At 39.2% G+C, this 21537-nt stretch overlaps 1 protein-coding gene across 7 annotated transcripts in view; it reads right to left on the minus strand.

Moving 5' to 3' along the window:
- Window positions 1–21537, minus strand: part of FOXN2 (forkhead box N2) — a 120401-nt gene that overhangs the window by 21996 nt on the left and 76868 nt on the right. For all 7 annotated transcript variants that reach the window (XM_058165005.1, XM_058164998.1, XM_058165000.1 and 4 more), the window contains one exon: window positions 16352–16902. In XM_058165005.1, the coding sequence (XP_058020988.1) occupies window positions 16352–16888 (537 nt within the window). In that variant the 5' untranslated portion in view covers window positions 16889–16902. The remainder of the gene's footprint in view (window positions 1–16351; window positions 16903–21537) is intronic.

Consider the following 21537-nt stretch of genomic DNA (forward strand, 5'->3'; position numbering starts at 1 on the left):
TAGTAATGAAATTCTGAAAGTTTGATTGTGCTGTACCTCCCCTTCCTTCATCTTCAGTGAATTAGGCAGGTTTATGTCCGAGCTGCTTCCAAACTAATTTTATCTCTTTGTTCTGGACTTCATCCCCTTTTGCTTTGGCAATACTTCCTGCAAGGTCATCTGCCTTACTTACTTACTTACAGGTTTAGCAATTTGCTTTTCAATATTTGATATTTGAAAAATGTCAAATTACTTGTATTGATTTATTGAAGTAAATAGTTCTCTAAAATATCCTTCTTTCTTTTCATAAAAAAGACCAACTGACACCATTTATTTAAAAAGACAAACTTCATATTAAACAACTACTGTGATAACAAAGTTTGAAAGCTACTTTTGTTTTCTTAGAACAATTGTTCTTAGAACAATTCATAATTTTTACTCAAATTATGAGAAATACATTTTTATTAAGGAAAGGAGAATTCTGTAGCTGGTTGCTCTACAGTGTCCCTTTTTTCTTAAGCAATCACTTTTCTACCTCCGATGTGTATAATTAACCTATAATTAATATAACACTAGACCTCTTTGACATTTAGTATTATGATGATCAAACTGGAATAAAAATATAACTTTTTTTTTTTTTTTTAGAAAAATGAGCATTTTGTTTTCACACTTTATAATGCAGGGTTTGAAATGCAACCTTCCTCAACTTGGACTCGTCCAAATGTGTTGGGTTAGAGATAGTCCTTGACTTACAATTGTAATGAAAACCAGAATTTCTGTTGCATGTTATTGACAGTTGTAACTTGAGGCACCCAATTTAACATTTTTTTGCAGCAGTTGTTAAACACTATTTTTTTTTGCCGAAAACTGGAAGTAAACACCAGTTTCCAGCAAATAAGGCATGCTGTGGTCACATCACTGTGGGACGCTGCCAACAGTCATAAATGCTGCCCAGTTGCCAAGTGACCACAATGTTATCTATTGATGTGGGGAGAGGGTTGTTGGAATTTAAAATCCCAGACTTAAGCACCTTTGGGGGGATCCATTGTAACTTTGAACAATTGCTAAGCGACCGGTCGTAAGTAGAGGACTATCTGTAATACAATGCTGATCATCTCCAGTTGAGAGTGTAAATCTAAAAAAGGTTGCCCTTCCTCAATTTTTGTCAACTAGTTAAATTTTTTGAAAGAGAACACAAGAATTCCAGGTCATAGAGAATAATCTGTCCACTCTGAATGACAATCCATATCAGATAAAAACATAGTAACCACCACAGAAAGCGATTCTATCCACTGTAATTCTGTACATATAGCAAGAAATAGCATCATATTGTTGAAGTGTGGTCTTCCTGCTCAGCATTATAACAAGGCACATGTCTTTTCCAGTATTAATTAAGACACTAGATTAGAATGTGGGAGACTGTGTGACTTCTGGTCCTGCCTTAACCATGAAAGCCAGCTGAATGACCTTGGGCCAGCCACTCTCTCAGCCCAAGTCACCTCACAAGATTGTTGTTGTGGAGAAAATAGGAGGAGATAGATGTCTTGGACATATTTGCTACCTTGAACTATTTGTAAAAATAATAAAGGCAGGATATAAATAAGTAAACAAGCAAATTAATTAATTTCCATTCCATCCTCTCTGATGCTTCTTGTCCCCAAACACCCAACAGATATTCTGTGATCACCTTTAATCCTCAACTTATTGGATTATTGAGAAAGTTTGCTCTTTTTTATTTTTTAATGGCCCTATTCAGGGAACATACCAAACATGAGACTAAGTTGTAGAATGTTACCTGTCAATTTGGAAATAGGTTTCACTTTCCTAGAAGTAAAACACTCATACATAAAATCTGGAAAAACCCAACATTTCCTTATACAGGTAGTCCTCAATTTAGGACTTCAATTGAGCCCAAAATTTCTGCTGCTGAGGCAATTGTGAGGTGAACTTTGCCCCATTTTACTGTTTTTCTTGTCACAGTTGTTAAATGAATCATTGCACTTGTTAAGCTAGTATCACTGTTGTTAAGTGAATCTGGCTTCCCCAAAGACAGAAGGATGCATATCACATAACCCTGGGACACTGCAACCACCATAAATATGAGTCAGTTACAAAGCATCTGAATTTTGATCACGTGACCATGGGGATGCCGCAACGGTTGTAAGTGTGAAAAACGGTCATAAGTCACTTCTTTCAATGCCATTGTAATTTCAAATGGTTTCCAAATGAACTGTTGTAAGTCAAGGACTGCCTATATGTATTCTGAAAAAGCTATTTTTAAAAACAAAAACAAAAGCAATGTAGCATTAGTAAAACTGACAAAAAATTGAGCCAAAGCCTGGAATAAATTCCTCAAAAAATGCATTATAAAATCATTGACTAAAAATGGCACCTACACCTTTCCTCATCAGGAATGCTTTCTGCAGATTTAAGCTGTGCTCTTTCCACCAATCTCATCCCAGGCCCTGGCAATCTAGTTTTGTCTTTGCAGACCATCCATATTTTGTGTTAACATCCTAGAATGGAAGAAAATATACTGTACCAGGCAAAGATTCAGCAGGCTGATAAATGCTGAATCAGATTTGAATCCTATTTCTGATACCTACTAGGGCCAAACCATTTCCCTCTGCTGATTTAAATATATTTATCTTGTTCTAGGCAATTTGGTTATTCAGTGTCTTTTTCACTTGGGCTTGCATGCATGTTATATTAATATTTTGTCTTCAAATGCCTGCTTGGAAGCATTAAAACTGAAGTTGAAAACATCAATAGATAGGATTAATAGAGTAATTTCTTAATAGCAGCCCTGCTTGTATTTCTAATTGGCTTTTATTTGGAGAGGCCTTTTGTAAAAGGGCGTTTAGGATGTAATGCCTGCATTCATCCTCAGCCATCTCTTTCTCTTCAGACAATGAATAAACAGGCACTATTCCAAAATAGCTATGACTTTTCCTATCGGTTCCCAATCTTCCTTTCCAAGTGCTCAAGGTGAATTAACTGGGGATGTCTTTTTTGTTTTTCTTAACAACATATCTCAAATGAGGCACATCTGGCCAAGAGATATTGCCAAAAGCATTTAAGAACTGGATTTCACTGGGGTATAGCTATATAATTGGACTTCATATTTTTTAAATATATACTTATTATCCTCCTTTTTCATAGGACTGCCAGCAATTCTTCATCCAGGGAAATCAAAGCTATTCCTGCTTCAACTTCAAACAATGATGCATCAACATGGCTCACTGGGCACCTCATTATCTATTTTAAAGCCAAGTTCTAGTGCATACACAGACATCACTGGGTGGTAAGTAATCTCATTTCAATTATTGAACCTAATGCACTTTTAATTTTAAGTCCTATAAATAAGACACTGAAAAAGTAGAAATAACTTCAATGGTCCCAATATATCCCAATATGCAGGATATTTTTATAAGTCATTGGGTTTGCCTTGTTTTTGCTATGATTTATTCTTTTGAATAGTTTTATTCCTCTTGAATAAAATAGAGAATAAGATATTTTTCAAATAATAAAATGTGCACACAGAAAGGCCCACGTCCAACTATTTCTGAGTTAATCCTTTGAATAACTTAATTAACAAATTGAGAAAAATCACTACTGCACCAACTCACTCACCATATTGGGGGGGGGGAATCCTCAAAATTTTATTTATTTAAAACATTTATATGAGCAAACCAAAATTAGGTCTCTTCCTTAGGACTGAGTGAAAAGTCTGGAGCTTAATGAGCAGGAGGCGTGGCTAAGCAGTTCAAATAAATATATTCACTCAGTCTCTGACGATTGGATAGCAGATTAACCCATTAATGGATCATCCGGAAAACACACTGGAAAATCTATCTACAATAATAAAACACCAAAACAAAAAGATTTGGCATCACAACTAAACTTTCCTATGTAACCCATAAATTCATCTCACCAATCTAAACCTCACCCAATGTTTGGAGAAAAAGACAGATCTTAAGTATTTTTCAGGAGGTTAAGTGTGGACCACTGATCCTCTGGGGCAGGGGTCTGCAACCTTAAACACTCAAAGAGCCATTTGGACCCTTTTCCCACAGAAAAGAAATCACTGGGAGCCACAAAACCTGGGTGGGCGTGGCCAACTCGACATCACTCACTCCCACCCAGTCACGCTTACCTAGGTTTTGTGGCTCCTGGTGTTTTCCATGGGAAACAGGTCTCTCTCGATGTTTTTCTTTCTTCTTTGTTGGATGTTTTTTACCATATTTAAATCAAATGTTATTTCAGGTTCCCAGATAAATGAAGTTCTTTCATCCCCCTGCTGTGGCTCTCTGTCAGCTGAACCCACCACTAGCTGGCCGCACCCTTCACCCTCCCCTCCCAGTCACTCCTTGCCTGGCCTGAGAAGGTAAGGGCAACGGCGGGCGATGGAAACTCACTCCATATTCCAGAGCGAAAGCGTACTTACCATATCTTGCAGGCGCTTCTTCCAGCCCTTGCTGGTGCTGTGCACACCTTGGTTGATCAGGGAGATGCGCAACTTGCTCTCTGCCCTGAGACACTGGCTTCGCCTGGTTGTGGCCAACGCCACTGCTGTTGCCACCTCCATAGCCTGCCCACTGCTCTCCAGCGCCTTGCACAGCACAGTTAAATTTAGCATGCTTCACAATGGGGAAGACTGTGTCCTCTCCTCCTCCTGGAGTCCATTACGATGCAGAGCATCAACCACAACTGGGATGGGCCAGTGTCTCGGGGCGGAGAGTAAGTTGTGCATCTCCCTGAGTGACCGAGGTGCGCGCAGCACCAACAAGGGCTGGAAGAAGCGCCTGTGAGATATGGCAAGTACAGGGGTGCTTCACTCCCACTCTAAAATAAGGAGCGAGTCCCCATCCCCCACTGTTGTCCTTACCTTTTCAGGCCAGGCAAGGAGTGACTGGGAGGGGAGGGAGAGGGGCAGGGCCAGCCAGTCATGGGTTCAGCCGACAGGGAGCCACAACAGAGGGACGAAAGAGCTGCATGCAGCTCTGGAGCTGCAGGTTGCCGACAACCTGTGCCACAGGTTGCCGACAACCACTCTGAGGGAATGGTGTCCCATATGACAGGTGCTGCCACAGAAATGGCATGTTTTCTAAGATAACATTTAACGGAGGGATTAGGCATGCCCATTTTATCCAATCTGAGAGGCAATCATACCAATAACCCAGTCTTATATCTTATAGGGCTTTAACTGTAATAAACAGTGATAAGTGATAAGCAATAAGTGATTATGCTTATCGGTGATAAGCATAAATGAACAGCGGTACAGGTAGTCATGAAATTGTTTGACCCCGGCCACGGCTGTCAAAGCTTCCTTGTCAATCTGCCCGTAGTTTAACTCAGCAGGTGACAATGTCCTGGAAAAATATCTGATGGGGGCTTCTGTTCAATTAGACAGCTGGTGACTCAGAATAGCCCTACTCCATGGGGCGATGCGTCACAAGCTAGTCAGTGGAAGATTGTTGTGGTATTGCATTAGGATGCTGTCAGATGTGAGCAGTGCCTTGATGGCTTGAAAGTGGCAACTTCCTTCTTACCCCAGTCCCAAGGCATTCGGCTGCCGAGGACATAGTGGAGTGGCTCTGCAATGGTGGCTTTGTGAGGCAAAAACATGTTGTAAAAGTTCAGGATACCTAGAAAAGGTTGCAGTTCTGCCTTATTTGTCAGTGCTGGGGCTTTCTGGATCACTAGCACCTTTGAAGGGGTAGGATGCAGTCCTTCAACGTCAATGAGATACCCCAAAAATTCAACTTGATGCACCCCAAGCATGCACTTGTTCTGTTTAAGTCCTGTTTGTCTAAAATGGTTAAACACAGCACGGAGGTAGATGACGAGTCTGACTTCATTAGCAGCAGATATAAATATGTCATCAAAGTATGGAATTACCCTTGACATGTCTTGTAATAGCCTCTTCATGAGACTCTGAAAGATGCCGGGGGTTACGCAAACCCCAAATTGAAGGCAACGGCATATGAAGGCACCTTGGTGGGCCACGATTGTTTGCACCTCCACAGTGTCATTGTCCACCTCGAGCTGCTGGTATGCTTGTGCCATGTCAAGCTTGGTGAAGATGTTGCCAGAGCCTAAAGAATGTAGAAGGTGCTGGACCACTGGAACAGGGTATGGATTTGACTGCAGTGCGCGGTTTAGCATTGCTTTATAATCAGCACATATCCTTATAGAACCATCAGCTTTGATTGGAATCACGATTAGCGTCTCCCATTGGAGTCCACTGGTTCTAATATACCTTGCGCCAGCAGCCTATCAATCTCCTGGTCTACTTTTGAATGAAGGGCGAAAGGAACCCTGCATGGCTTAAGCTTTATCGAAGCTACAGCGGGATCGAGGTTAAGAGATTGGTGTCCCTGTATATTTGCCAAGCTCTTTACTGAATACATCAGAGAATTCCTGTAGGAGATCAGAGAAACAGTCGGATGCAGTGGCATAGATACCGGTTACGGCCAGTCCCAAAGCATCAAACCACTCTAATCCCAGTAGACTGGGAAGTGAGCCGCTTACCACAACGAGTTTAAGGTGGCCACTGAATTTCTTGTAATTAACCCTAAACTTGCCACAGCCTAGTATAGGAATATGATTACCTTAGCCTTAGCCTAAGAGGGAGCCAACCAGTCCTTAACTATCGAGGACACTAGTCTGTCAAGTCTGCTTCACAATATAATTGACACGGAGTATCCGGTGTCAATTTCCATTTTAAATGGCTGGCCCTCAATGAGGACTAAATAAATAAATAAAAATCGAAAAATCGAATAAATAAAATCGAATAAATAAATAAATAGGATTGAGAGAAAAAAAAATTTTTTTTAAGTTTCTGCTGGCCTGACCTATCCTTGCTTCCGATAGGCAAGCTCCTTGCTAAATTGTGAAACGAACTTCCTCTTTCTTTTCTACTCTATTTCGCTGTCTGTAATCCAAGGGGGTGGGTGTCCTCGTAGGATTGCTATTTGCTACTAGAGCAGCTCGACAGTCCCTTGTGAGGTGTCCCTTTTTCCCACAACATCTACATTCGGCATTTTTAAACTTACAAGCAGAACGGCGATGGTTCCTGCTGCAACCTATGCACCGAGTCTGAGGAAAAGATTTCTTCTCCTCAGGTTCCTGGCAGGGGTGAAATGCTCCCGGTTCGGACCGGCTCGCCCAATCCAGCTGCCAAAGCCATGCTTTATATTAGTTGCATCAGCTAGCAACTGAATCTGCCTGCCTAAAATCCATCTCCTCAGTGAGCAACTGAATCTGCCTGCTTTGCTGGCTGAGGAACTCTGGGAATTGAAGTCCACAAACCTTAAACTTACTAAGGTTAGAGACCCCTGATCTAAAAAATATAAATAAAATAAAATAATAAAATAAAATATTTGTGCAGCTTTCTGAGATTTGGTGTGTTTCTATAGTGATTCACTTTAACTACACAAACACACAAAATCTCACAAAGCTGTATGTGGCATTTTGTGTGTGTGAGTCAATTGTGTTGTGCTGGGTGTGTATGTGAAGTGTGAAAGTTGGTTTTTGAGCTTTTTGTGGCTGTGTGAGGTTCCTGTTTGTTGCAGGAGCCATTTTGGGTGAAGTGCAGCTGCTTTTACATTGTATGTGAGTCAGTTGAGTTGTGTTGTGTGTGTGTAAAGTGTGAAAGTTGGTTTTTGGTACCTCTTATTGTTTTGTATACTTTGTTTATTATTTTTATTATTTATTGTTATTGGCAATGCCCACCCAGTCATCTGACCACCAAGCCATGCCCACCAATTAAGTGACGCCCACAGAACCGGTAGAGAAAATGTTTAGATTTCACCCCTAGTTCCTGGTCTTTCTGTGGAGCTGTTTTAAGACAGCTTATTTCTTCCTCCTGCTCTGACAACGGCTTAGAATCGACCACATCTTGGTGAATGATGACAGTTTTATTGGCCACCCCTGGACTAAAAGATTTTCTCATTTCTGTTGCCGACTTAGTAGACAATTCTGAGGCTACAGCCTCATCTAAGGCAGGGTTACCTCCATCTTGGCTAACAGACGGTGCTGCGAATGGTTAGCATTGACCCCAAAAATCAATTGATCCAGAAAGATATTTTCCAGATCCCTAAAATCACAGTATAGGGCAGCTGATCTTAAAGCAGCCATATACTGACTTATAGTTTCTCCATCTCTCTGGTATTGATGTCTAAACGCATGGCATCTAGCTACTCTCGATAGTAAAGGAGCATAATGGCCTCTGACCTCATCTAACAAAGTCTCCCATGGTGCATCTTGGACCTTTTTGGTGCCAATAGTGTCCGGGCTGTTTCAAACATGTCATGGCCACAGATGCTGAGAAACACAGCTAGCTTTCTATCACCAGGAAGCCCTTTGTAATCATTAGCTGCTAGGAAACAATAAAAAAGGTCCAGGAAAGAGTCCCAGGTTTCCTTTGCCTGATCGAAGGGCGCAAAAGTAGAGAGGGTGGCTATAGTCGAAGGAGGACACTTGAGGTAATTTAGTAGTGCAACATCTCATCGCCGTGGCTCAGCTCAGCGCTGCAAGCTCTCAGTGACTTCATTAGACCTCAGCTAACACATCCCACCTTCGTCGCCAATGTTCTATTCTGAACAGGCAGGCAAGGAAGGAGGCGAAGCAGGTTAACAATTAACAGCTCTTTTATTTAACAACAGTGGCTAACAGATGACTCGCTCCGTACGTTAACAAACAAGGTGAGCAAGCAACTTCTTTCCGAACCGACAGCTCTTTTATACAAGAGCTGTCAGCTTGGCGGACCAATCAGTGTGTGTGTATTCCTCAACAATCATCACCTTGAATTTCACCCAGAATATTGGGAGCCAATGCAACTCACAAAACACAGGTGTAACATGGGTGACCTTCATGACACTAAATTCTGGATCAGCTGTAATTCCAGGCGGTCTTCAAGAGCAGTCCCAAGTAGAATATATTTCAGTAATCAAAAGTTAGATAGTTGTTTTTTTTTAAATCTCCAATTTGATTTTATCCAGATAATTTGGAACTTAGCATGTCCATGTGTGATTTATATTCATGTGTCCATAGCTTAAGCAGAAATTTTCAAAGACCATACTGCAAGTCTTTTCTGGATGGAAAGAATTCATTTAGAGGAAGTCTGTGCTAATTTCTATGCCAGTTCCTATGGACAACCATCCTTTCTACACCATATATAGCCCCAGGCTGTTTTTCCAAATTGAACTGCTGAAATTCAGTAGAAAAACAAAGAAATTTGATGCACAACCTCTCAACAATTTGGAGAAGGCTGGGATAGTACTCAATGAGAGATTCCCCAAGGGATGCGTATTTATTTAGCAAATCTCATTTATCTAAGCATTGTGTACCCTAGCCTGCTTTGTTCAGAACACTTCTGTTAGTAACTTTTCTTAATGATCTGATCCCTTTTAACATTTGGATCAATATTACAAAAAAACATTTCATCAATACAGCAAAGTTTAACATCTGTGGTACATTTGGGAGATCAATCATTGCAAAAACCTCTTTCCTAACACTCTCTTTATAGAGGTACATCATTCTCACAATGAAGGTTGCAATTTTAATTCTACCATTTGAGTTCAACAAACTTGCTTTAAAAAAGGATGACTTTAGGATTAGTCTTCAAGATTCATTATGACAGGCTTCTCTAATCTAGTGACCTCCAAATATGTAGAGACCAAATCCCAGAACTCCTTGTCAGTAATATTTCTAACCTATTTAGAGGAACCTCGGAATTGCTGGATGAAACAATTCAAACTTCTACAGATAACCCTTGACTTACAATCATTTGTTCACTGTTTGAAGTTACGATGGTGTTGAATGAAGGTGGCTATAAGCTGGTTATTGGAATTCTGGCCATCCCAGCATCTTCACAGTCATATGATCTTGGAGCCAGGTCATGCTTACAATTGGTTGCAGTGCCTCATGAAATCATGATTTCTATTTGTGATCTTCCCTGCCAACTTCCTCAGAAGTCAATGAGGAAGCCATCAGGGAAGGTCACAAGTCTGAGGTAGGTTTCCCCCACATATGCTTTCTTCAAACCCCTCTGCTGCACCAGCCATTTGCACATTCCTGTATCTTCCCAAGCCTCACTGCATTTTCCCCACTTCTCACACTCCCTCCCTAAGCCTACCTCGTACCCCCTCTTCATATCCTCTTTCACCAGGCAACAGTCATTTTACCTGCCTGCCAGCCGGCTTGCAAGCCACTTTGCAAGGCTATGCAATTTCCCGCCAGCTTCCCCACTGACTAGGTTGTTGGAAGCTGGCATGAAGCTGCCTCACCTAATAACCATGGGAGTCAGTTAACAGGACTGCAGGAATATATGAAGAATGGTTGCAGGAACTCGGTATGTCTAGTTTAATGAAAAGAAGGACTAGGGGAGACATGATAGCAGTGTTCCAATATCTCAGGGGTTGCCACAAAGAAGAGGGAGTCGGGCTGTTCTCCAAAGCATCTGAGGGTAGAACAAGAAGCAATGGGTGGAAACTAATCAAGGAGAAAAGCAACTTAGAATTAAGGAGAAATTTCCTGACAGTTAGAACAATTAATAAGTGGAACAACTTGCCTACAGAAGTTGTGAATGCTCCAACACTGGAAATTTTTAAGACAATGTTGGATAACCATTTGTCTGAAATGGTGTAGGGTTTCCTGCCTGGGCAGAGAGTTGGACTAGAAGACCTCCAAGGTTCCTTCCAACTCTGTTGTTGTTGTTGTTGTTGTTGTTGTTGTTATTACTGCTGTCAATAAACAATGCAGTTTCACTTTACAACCACAGCGATGGAAATTCTGGCCCCAATTCTCTCATAAGTCAAGAACTACTCATACTCTTGTTCAGGATTTATGGGGGGTTTTTTTTGTCTCAGTGGATTAGGGAATAAAATACGCTGAGAGCATATTGGCTGAGTGTTCTGGAAACTTTAATCCAAGCATGTAGGAAGGGCACTAATAAGAGAGAGAGAGCTTCACGATTAACCTTTAATATACCAAAAACAGTAAAGCAACTGTTTAAAAAGTGAGCATTTTACCAGAAATTTGTTATGCTAAATAATGCAGACAATTGGTGATTTTACGTACATTTTTAATATCATGAAACCATTTTTATATTTCTTGTGGAGAAAATACTCCACAGGAGAAAGAGTCCACTCGATTCCAGATGGGTTTTCCATCACCTGAGTTCCTTATTTAAATTGTCATTCTGGTGGTGTACTAAAGGAAAGGGAAAAATGTGTATGACTTTAAACCTCTCCATGAAAACTGGCCTCTATGTGAGCTGCAACATTAACTCAAATGAAAAGCCTTACTATCACCATCATATCAGAGAGAGATACTTGCAATGTAACGAAACAACATTCAATACATTTGACTTGTTTCCATTGCATAAGCAGTTCCTCTTTAATTTCTACAAAACCAGTTCTGCAGAATAACTAAAAAAGCTAGCTAAGTGCCCTCAGTTGCTCTTGAGTTTATGTTACATCAAAACATACAAACACATGTGCACTTGGGATCCACCCTCACACCTGAGTTTAAAAAGACAGAGAAGAGAGATGACATCTCCCACCTCCAGCCAGGAGCACACCAGATCAGCACAGCTTCTGCCTTGCGCTACCAGTCACTCATAAGCCAGCCAAGCAAGAGGAAATGCTACCATGGCAACACAAACCAGGCTGCTTAAAGAGCTGGTACTTTACACACTAAGCTTTCCCTGCCACAACGTTACAACTTTCAAATAACCCATTTCTCCTACTTTAGGCAACAGAACTAACGCAACATACAATTTCCAGCTTTTCTAGAACAGCCACAATCCTCCTATCATGCAAACTCTGTAAGGTACTCCCCAACACTGGCAAAATTTAAGTCACCTGGACAGGTAGCAAAGGAAAATCAAGTGTGAACAAATACAGTCATTCATTCTGACAGGATGGCTTACAATGGATACAGTTGGATATATTCTTCATATTCATTTCTACTCAGCTGAATGCACGAAAAGTACTAACTAGGCAAAGAACAAATCTACACATTCATCCCATCTTTTCCCTCCCCATCCTCTATACATTCAGTTTGGAAGTCCAAAGCAGAGTTGTACTCAACTCGTGTTTGCTAGAATGAAAATACAGCTCTATAATAAAAATTGTCCAAGATTATGCAGTTATATTTATGTTCTAGCTATGTATAGGCCCCTTTTAAATCTCACAGCTGCACCCATGGAAAATCAGGAATATGAAGGTAACCTCATCTCTACTTTGAAGCCTTGCGGACTTTCCACTAAATATCTATAAAGGGCACAGGGAATGGTCTTGAAGCACAGGAAGAGCTGCTAGCACAGCAACAGCAAAGTAAGGTGGTCTTGAATCTGTAACTGAGTAATAAGAGAGTGTGTATCAAGCAAGCTCTTTCCTAGTTCACATGAAAATAAAGTGAGGAGGAAACATTCAAATTTGGAGGCCTGTCAGTATAGCTGTTACAATAAAAATAGTCCTAAAGGCACTTTTTCAAAAGGCAATTGGGGCTTTGTTTTCCCTTGAAGACATTTCTCTTCTCATCCAAGAAGCTTCTTCAGTTCTGAAGAAGTCCAATGCCTTTTGAAAAAGTATCTTTGGGACAACCATGACCTGGATGACTGAAAATTTTCATAGATAATAAAAATAGTCCATGTGGTGTTGGTTTCAGAGTCTGGTCTACTTTGCAGGGCTCCAGTCCTTCATTTTTTCAACCAAGTGTGTGGGATCCGATTGCTGCCTTGATTTGCATTCTCTTGCAATCACTTTGCATCTTCGTTTCTCTTAAACACATGTATTTCTGTACTTGCTTTTTCTAATATATCAAACTGTACAATTTTCCCTTTGTGATTTCATCATTACATGCCAGTTCCATCAATACATAAATATTTCTCCATATTTCCCACAAATATGTTTTTGCGCTTGCTGCTCATAAATAACATCACAATGTGTGTTTCGCGACTGTCATCTTAGTAAATTTTGTTTGGGGCCTTGGTTTAAAGAATGCACATTTTTGTAAATGTACAATAAAATGAGAAATTAACTGATTTGCCACCTATCTCTAGTTTAGTCAGATATAATTTATGAGTCATTAAATGAAGTGTTAAGCAATAGCAAAAAAAGGAATGGCAACCCACTATACTGGTTATTGCTTGATTCTTGTAGCTCAGCCAATGATGCCACCTAGCATACACTTCAGAAGTCCCTCTTTTACTAAAATTAATCCACATTTCTTATTAGCTATCACAAACATTGTAAAGTATACCAAAATAGTTATAAGAACAAATCCAACACATTACTTAACTTAAAAATCTCAAAAGCGGACAAGTTTTCAGTAGTTTCATCGACTAAAGTTATTAGAAAAAATAAATTATGAGAGAATAAAAATACATTTAACTACAGAGTTTAGCTCAAATGTGTGCAGTGTGAGATCCAAGTTACATGCAACTCTTGAATTCCTTGGATATAGTTTAAAGAGAACTTGAGAAGTTACTATTAAATTGTCATTTTCAGTACACTATGGAAAATACTAGATTTATGACTGGATATTAATCTTATTAACTCTATTTTATTTTAATTAAACTGAAATGTAGGATACAGAAAATCAATTTTAATTTTTAACCTGGCTTCACTCATTACTTTTTGGAAAACCACCTTGGCATGTTACTCAAAGAAGTACTGTTGAGATGTAAGCATTTATATTATACTCTACTGGTCGTTGGATACTTGGCTTATTCCCAGCCCTATTATTGTATTTCTGGGATTAAGAAATAAGCAAAACAATGACTGCTTTCCTGCTCTCAGAAGAATATAAATTCTTTTTGTAAATTATTTTTCCAGCATGAATTTTAAGCGTTCACTGTCAGACCTTACTAGTTTAGCTATGCATTTCCAGGAACAGTTTTCTACTCCTCTGCTTTTTTAAGTCTTATTTGAAATCTACCTGGCCTGCCATACCCTACTTACAGGCAAATTCAGTCACAAAGCTTGACTTAGCTGTTTTTTCCACTTATCCATTATGCTGAATGAAAGATGCCTAAGCCTTCCTCCCAACACTGAAATTGCAAATGGGGAAGGGTGGGTACAATTCCTCAACCCCAAAGATGAGTAAACACCATATTTAATTTTTCTTTAATTATAACTTTGCTTTGTACAAGTGAAACACCTTGATTCTGATCTGGCAATGTAATTCAATTACTATAAACACCCTGGATTCACAATTCACATTGTTGTGATGTGGTTGGTTTTAGCTTAGTGGGTTGTGTGAAGGAAGAAAGCTTTTGAAAACTTGGAAATGGTCCATTTGATATAAGCAAAACAAAGCAGAAGTTGGCTTCACTCAATACACTACTTCTAAACTGGCAATTTAACCTTATAAACATAATGCCTGTAATATATTAGGGCTTAACAGGATGAATTGGTTCCCACAATGCATTATAGCAATGACTGAATTCCCAAAACAGTAAACTGAATTACCGAACAATATTTTAGCTCATTGTGTGAACAAATCTAGCATGTTATGTGAACCCAGCCTTTATGTCTTCAATGCTCTTGACTACATCCAAGCTGCAGAGGGGCAGCAGAAGTATTCAGGCTTGTCCTTAATTTTCATTCTAAGAGACAGAACTCCATTCTGCTGAGTACAAAGGAAGGTATATTCAGCAATGTCACCCAAAATTTGCTGGGTCCTAATGCAGGTAGTCTCCACAACTAATTACTGTTGTCCAGAAAACTATATGGACCTTTCCTTTTAGAGCTCAAGTTGAAGTACATGGTGCGTCTTCCTCAAACCCAAAGTCACCCTGTGAATTTCCTTTGCTAAGGCTGGATTTTGACCTGTAATGCTGATCAACACATTTCCTCAATACAAAGGTATGTAAAGTCATACAATATGACTTTATAAATTATAGGCAACATACTAGATTTTGTTGTTCATCAGCCTTCACACTGATGACAACCTTTCAATATTTCTTTATGATATTAACATCAGAAGGAAAACAAATCATCCAAAATGATGGTGTATATTTAAAATTATTCCTTTTAATCTGAACTATACAAAACGTATGTCCATCATAAATAAATAAATGCAACAGCCTGTCCAATTATGGCTCTGTCTTTCTATTCTAAATCTTTCATAGTCAAAAACATTTATCACAACACACTGAATAATTTTTAACAGATTTTCACAGGTGGCTTATTGTATGGGGTTCAGTAGAGTAAGGATAGGAAAAATAGTCCTATAGATACCAGGAACTAAGTCATGTAGAACTTAAAAGTTAGCCACCAGTATCCTGAATTGGACCCAGAAGCAAACTGGTAACCAATCACATCACTGATGTTAACACTGTCCAATCAGCTACCTTGCCACAAATAAGATAGAAACTATATATATGGAAAAGATCTGCTAATGGCAGATATCAAGTTGTCTATCTAAATATATGACCCAGGATTTAAATTTTAAGACTTTTGCTTAGAGAGTTTCCATCAGTGGAAATCTGGCCATTCTGAGGCTTGGAGGCACCTGATCAATGCTTACACAACAGTTGTGTCTAGCCTGAGAACCAGCAATCTCTGCCATTCCAGTTTCAGGTCTTATAGATTGGGAAAAACCTGTACCACAAATCCTGGACAAGTTTTAACATTTAGCATTAACAGTGCTGAGTTGGGTGGAATAATGGCTGCCTGGGGAGAAGGCAGTTTCCTAGGTATAGAAGTAAGAGAGGAACTGATAGCGAAGCCGAGGATGGAACTGGAAGGCATAAGCTGATTTCCAGCTGTTCAATTCATGCAAATGTATTTGTTATCACCACTTTGTGGGTACAAATATTTATCATTTGAATTCTAACAGGAACTCAAGAGAAAATACACAGCATTTCATCCTTCCATTCCCCTCCCCCAACAATCACCTTATAACATAGACTGAACCGAGAGAGAGAAATTGCTCTAAAATTACTCTTTTACCAAATAGTTTTTTTTTAATTGGGGCAGTATAAAAACCATCGATAAATAAATACTCACCCACTGAGCTTTTACACCTTAGAACTGACCCACACACTAACTTCTGAACCACATGGGTTGTACGTGATGATTAAAAGATGTCAGGCTGTCAAAACAGAATGTAACAGCCTTATGTTTACAGTTTCCTCAACTAGGTCTCTCTGATGCATTGACACTATTAGGCTGTCTAATCAACATAATTTGAAGTCCCAGCATATCTGGTTTAGTAAAACTAGTATAAGGTAACAAAGACCTCAAACATTCCATATTTATTTATGTTCTACCAAACATTTGAATCAAGGGTTCCACAATAAGGAAAATGGGTTTACAGTCATTAAAAAGACACATGTAAACAACTCTAATCTCACCTTGCCATGGCTTCTCTCCACCTTTCGGAAACACTTATTCAGAGAAAGATTATGCCGGACGGAGTTCTTCCAGCCGGTGGGAGCCGTAGCAAAGTATGGGAAGCGTTCCAGAATCCAGCTGTAAATTTCTTTCACTGGCAGGCTTTTATTAGGAGAATGTTCAATTGCCATGTATATAAGAAGGCTGAAAGAATATGGGGGCTTAGATGTGGCAGATTTCTTCTTCGGATTAGAATAGCAGGAGGATGGATACGTTGGCACATTATCCCCCTCAATATCATACAGAGGACTAACAACTGGAAGACCTTCACTTCCCAGGCTAAAGTTCGTTAGGAGATTACTGTTTTCATGCAGCCAGTTCAAGTTGGTGAGCTCATCGTCTGCAACTTCACTATCCACAGCTGTGGCTTTTGGTCGAGCAGCATCACCTGCTTCCGGCAAGCTTCCCATTCTTTGGATATGCCTTAGACCTGCAGCTTTCTCTACTCCTGGTGTTTCAGCTTTCTTATCCGGAGTCATTCCTGTTACTGGACCCATTTAATCTTGTAGGCCTAGATATAAAAATAAAACTCTAAGCATTAAAAGGTATGTTGTTAGTGGCCCTATATTTAGTCTGATCATTGGATCATCTAGTTCATCTCTGATCTAGGTTTTCTATTTTAACAAATTTTCATCTATATTTTTACAAAATACCTGACAAAATGTGATAAGCACTCGTTTACTGATTGCTTTGCTTAGCAATATTTTGCAGTTATAACGATGATGAAAATGTACCTTTATGACAAACCCTCATTTATAACTTTTATAGGTCTGTAAAGCAAATTAAAGTTTATTTATTTATTTAGAAAATTTATATAGCTGCCTACTTACTCACAGCAACTCTAGCAGCTTACAAACAATAAAACCACAGTATAAAAAAATAACAAAAAAACAATAACCCCCCCAATCTAAGTTGAAATAAGATCACGAGCACACCGCGTCACAGTTTTACTTTGTGATCATTTTATTTAATTTCTGAGTTGCCAATCCCAATTGTGGTCACTAAATGAAGACGTAGTCTTATTAATGGTGAAGTAGTGGTTTTTTAATTTTGAATCTGTAAGCGATAGTCAGGATTCTTGGTTTTCAAAAAATGCATGTCACAGCAAAAATACCCCACATCTTTACAAGAGTGTGGGCTGCTTCTTCTCTGCTTCTGGAAACACCACGCAGCCTCATACATATTTTTATAATTTATTTATTTATTAAATTTATATGCCACCAATCTCACTAACAAAACGATAATATGATCAATATTGATTCTTTACTTGTGCATTCTAGAAAAGACAGCAAAGGAAAAATATCTACAAAGTTTTCCATACCTTAGTACTCAGAGGATATTATTGTTACAAAAAGAAAAACAAGACCCCATAGCACCCTCAAAGCAAAAGTTCCAAATGGCAAAATATGCTTATTCTGGTGATTATGATTATAACATTTACTATCCTAACAGCTTGAACATTCAAACAAAGAAGTTAATTATTTCAGCAACTAGTATGAACTTGTAAGGTACATCAGGATTATTAAAACATTAAAACAACCATAATCTAGTCCAAAATCCACACAGGCAATGCTTTTATTTAGAATAGAATAGAATAGAATAGAATTTTATTGGCCAAGTGTGATTGGACACACAAGGAATTTGTCTTGGTGCATATGCTCTCAGTGTACATAAAAGAAAAGATACGTTCATCAAGGTACAACATTTACAACACAATTGATGATCAATATATCAATATAAATCATAAGGATTGCCAGCAACAAGTTATAGTCATACAGTCATAAGTGGAAAGAGATTGGTGATGGGAACTATGAAACGATTAATAGTAGTGCAGATTCAGTAAATAGTCTGACAGTGTTGAGGGAATTATTTGTTTAGCAGAGTGATGGCCTTCGGGAAAAAACTGTTCTTGTGTCTAGTTGTTCTGGTGTGCAGTGCTCTATAGCGTCGTTTTGAGGTGCATGGGATTTCATATACTCCTTGATTTTCTAACTCAATTTTGTCTTTGGGGTTTCTTAGGATGGTGGATATTTTTCTGTTTGTGCAGAATGCTGTCTTGATGTTGTGTTTGTGGAGGATCTTGCTGATTCTGTCTGTGGTGCCTTTTATATATGGGAGGAGGGCTGTGCCGTTTTCTTGTTCTCTGTCTTGGATTTTAGTGGGGGGTTCTTTTTGGATTAGCTTGGTAATCTTATTTGTTTGGAATCCATTTGGAATCCATGCACCGCCTGCCCCACCACATACATTGGACAAACCAACAGAAGAATAAGTGCACGCATTGAAGAACACAAGAACTCATTCAAAAAAGAGGAACCAACTTCTTCTCTGGTCCAACACTTTAAAGTCACAGGACATGATATTGACTTTAAAAAGACCAGAACTATCGCCAAAACTGAACACTTTAACAACAGAATAATCAGAGAAGCCATTGAGATAGAAAAACGCCCACACAGCATGAACAAACGAGATGACACCTCCCGCCTACCAGCCATTTGGAAACCCGCCCTTACTGACAAACGAGTCCCTAACACGAGGAATGACACCAGACCCACACTCACAAGGTCCACACAGGATGTCACCACCGCACATCCACCCAGAAAGCAGACCCAAACCCACACTGATCATGAAGCACGACCAAGGACCAGAAGCCAGACCGCAGCTGCAACATTAGCCATTTCAAACCCCTCCAATCCATTCATGCAGCAGACTGACACCCACTATGAAGATGTAGCACGACCACAAAGCCAAACAACAGCTATGCAGCTCACCAGCTCAAATCCCCCTGCAGCACAGACTAGACTGAGCACAACCAAGCCCCCACCAACACAGGACACACCCCAGCCAATCAGAGCACAGAAAACCCCATCCAATCAGAGCACAGCCAAGCTCCCACCCAATCAGTTCAAACCCCACTAGCAGTTAAAAGGAAGAAACAGCTGCGATCACATTGCTCCCAGAAGCACGAAGCTGAAGCCTGAAGATGACGAATGAGACTTCGTCGAAACGTCGCCAAGACACTTCCAATTTTACGCGGGAGAAAACCCAAATAACCAAAGACCTACATACAAACACCCGCGAAAACCTCAGAAAACATATATATATATATATATATATATTCGTAGGTTTGTGGTGTTGATAGTCTTGTGAGTTATTGAAGTTGGCATGGTGTCCATTCGCCATCTTCAGGCTTCAGCTTTGTGCTTCTGGGAGCAAAGCTCTGGGAGCAAAAGCACGAAGCTGAAGCCTGAAGATGACGAATGAGACTTCGTCGAAACGTCGCCAAGACACTTCCAATTTTACGCGGGAGAAAACCCAAATAACCAAAGACCTACATATATATATATATATATATATATATATATATATATATATATATATATATATATATATATATATATATATATATATATATATAGAAAGTGAATCCGGAAATGCAAGAATTGCAATAATTTTGACGAAAACATGGTCACCAATAATAAAAGTAACTGAATGAAACAATTAAATTGCTTGAATTGTCCCATGGTGAATTGTCCCGCAATAAGTTGGATGTGGCGAATTGGCCACAGCGAGTTATCCCAGACCACTCAGAGCAGCAGTCCCCGTCCATGGGAACTGGGCTGCACAAGCAATGGGTGAGCGCACAAAGCTCCATTTGACAGCCCCCAATCCTCAGGGCCAGAAAGGTTGGGGACCGCTGTTTTAGAGGCTAATCTTTGTTTGAGCAAAATGGAGAAAAGGAAGATTCTGTTGGAAAAAGTTCAGAAAAGATGAGAGTCATTTTGAAGAACTACAGCAGAATACTGGAGATATGGGTTTGCTTGATGTGTTTTTCTAAAATATTTATGAGATCTATAATCCATTAGAAAGCAATAAAAATGCTAAAACCACACAAAAAAATGACTGAAAGGTGGTATTAGTAACAATGTTGCTCTGACTTCCTGTTATATGTTAAAGATGTTTTTGTCAGTTTAGGTTTATCTTTAGAAATTATATTTAGAGGGTTTTTTGGTTTTATTCTGTTTTCTATAACTACTCTGTGACTTTGTCAAAATATATTCAAGATGTAAATATGTTTAATTTTTTACTGTTATATTTCATTCATAAACATATAAAAACGTTTAAAATTGTTCATTGCCTATTTCCTTTGAGCTGAGACCTATCTTATTTTTCATAGAAATATCCGTCTGAGTTGTGCAAATTCAAATAATATGAGCATTTCGTAGGATTATCAGTATTAATTGACACCTACCTGTATACAGTTTATCTATTAAACTCCGTAATGTATTTAGGATGCTAGTTTAGTTAACCTTTTATAGCTGCAGATAAAAAGAAACTCCCCCCATCTTTCCATCTGTTAGTAATTCTTACAACAATTACAAGCTATTACTCTAATAATATTAAAACTGGAGGAATCTCCTAGCTAACCTTTTGGATTTAGCTGCGATTTCCCAAAAGGCACAGGTGGTGACATGACAAAAACTTATTATGCACTCCTCTGATTTTGAGGGAAATCAGAAATACAGCGAATGTAAGATAAGATGGCCTATCATTTTCATCTCAGAGTTAATGTTCAGCTTTCACTGGCAACATGCTTCCATTTAGAGCACTGAAGAGTGAAGACATCATCTGTAATACAACAGGAAGTCATTTAAAGAACTATAGTTGGCTTGATGGAAATGTACCATCACACTACATTCTGAAGAAAAAAATACTTAAAGTGCAGGGTATGAAGTAAAAGAAAAAATTGGCCATGGAAAGTGTTAACTGGCTTACGCATGAAAATACTAATGGACTAACTGTACTTGATAGTGCTACTACTCACTTGCACTGTGGTTTGGCAGTATATCTGCTTCTGTTTCAAAGCACTTAAAGATCATGCCTATGATCTTTAAGCATATTAAACTACCAAGAAACAATAATAAAAGTAGTAGATCTATCAATAACTAAATGCTGCATAACTGAGACAATGGCTAGTCACAATTTACACACCATGTTTATACAATTTCACTGCATTCAGTACTCACCACTTTGATGTCTGCAATTTAGGTATGCTTTGCTGTCAAAATCTGACTTGCCAACAGTGAAAGGAAACACCTTCTACAACCAATATACACTAAGTTTTGGGAGTCCTTGGTGTTCTCTGAGC

The sequence above is a fragment of the Ahaetulla prasina genome, chromosome 1 (assembly GCF_028640845.1).
Source record: "Ahaetulla prasina isolate Xishuangbanna chromosome 1, ASM2864084v1, whole genome shotgun sequence".
Lineage (NCBI taxonomy): Eukaryota > Metazoa > Chordata > Lepidosauria > Squamata > Colubridae > Ahaetulla > Ahaetulla prasina.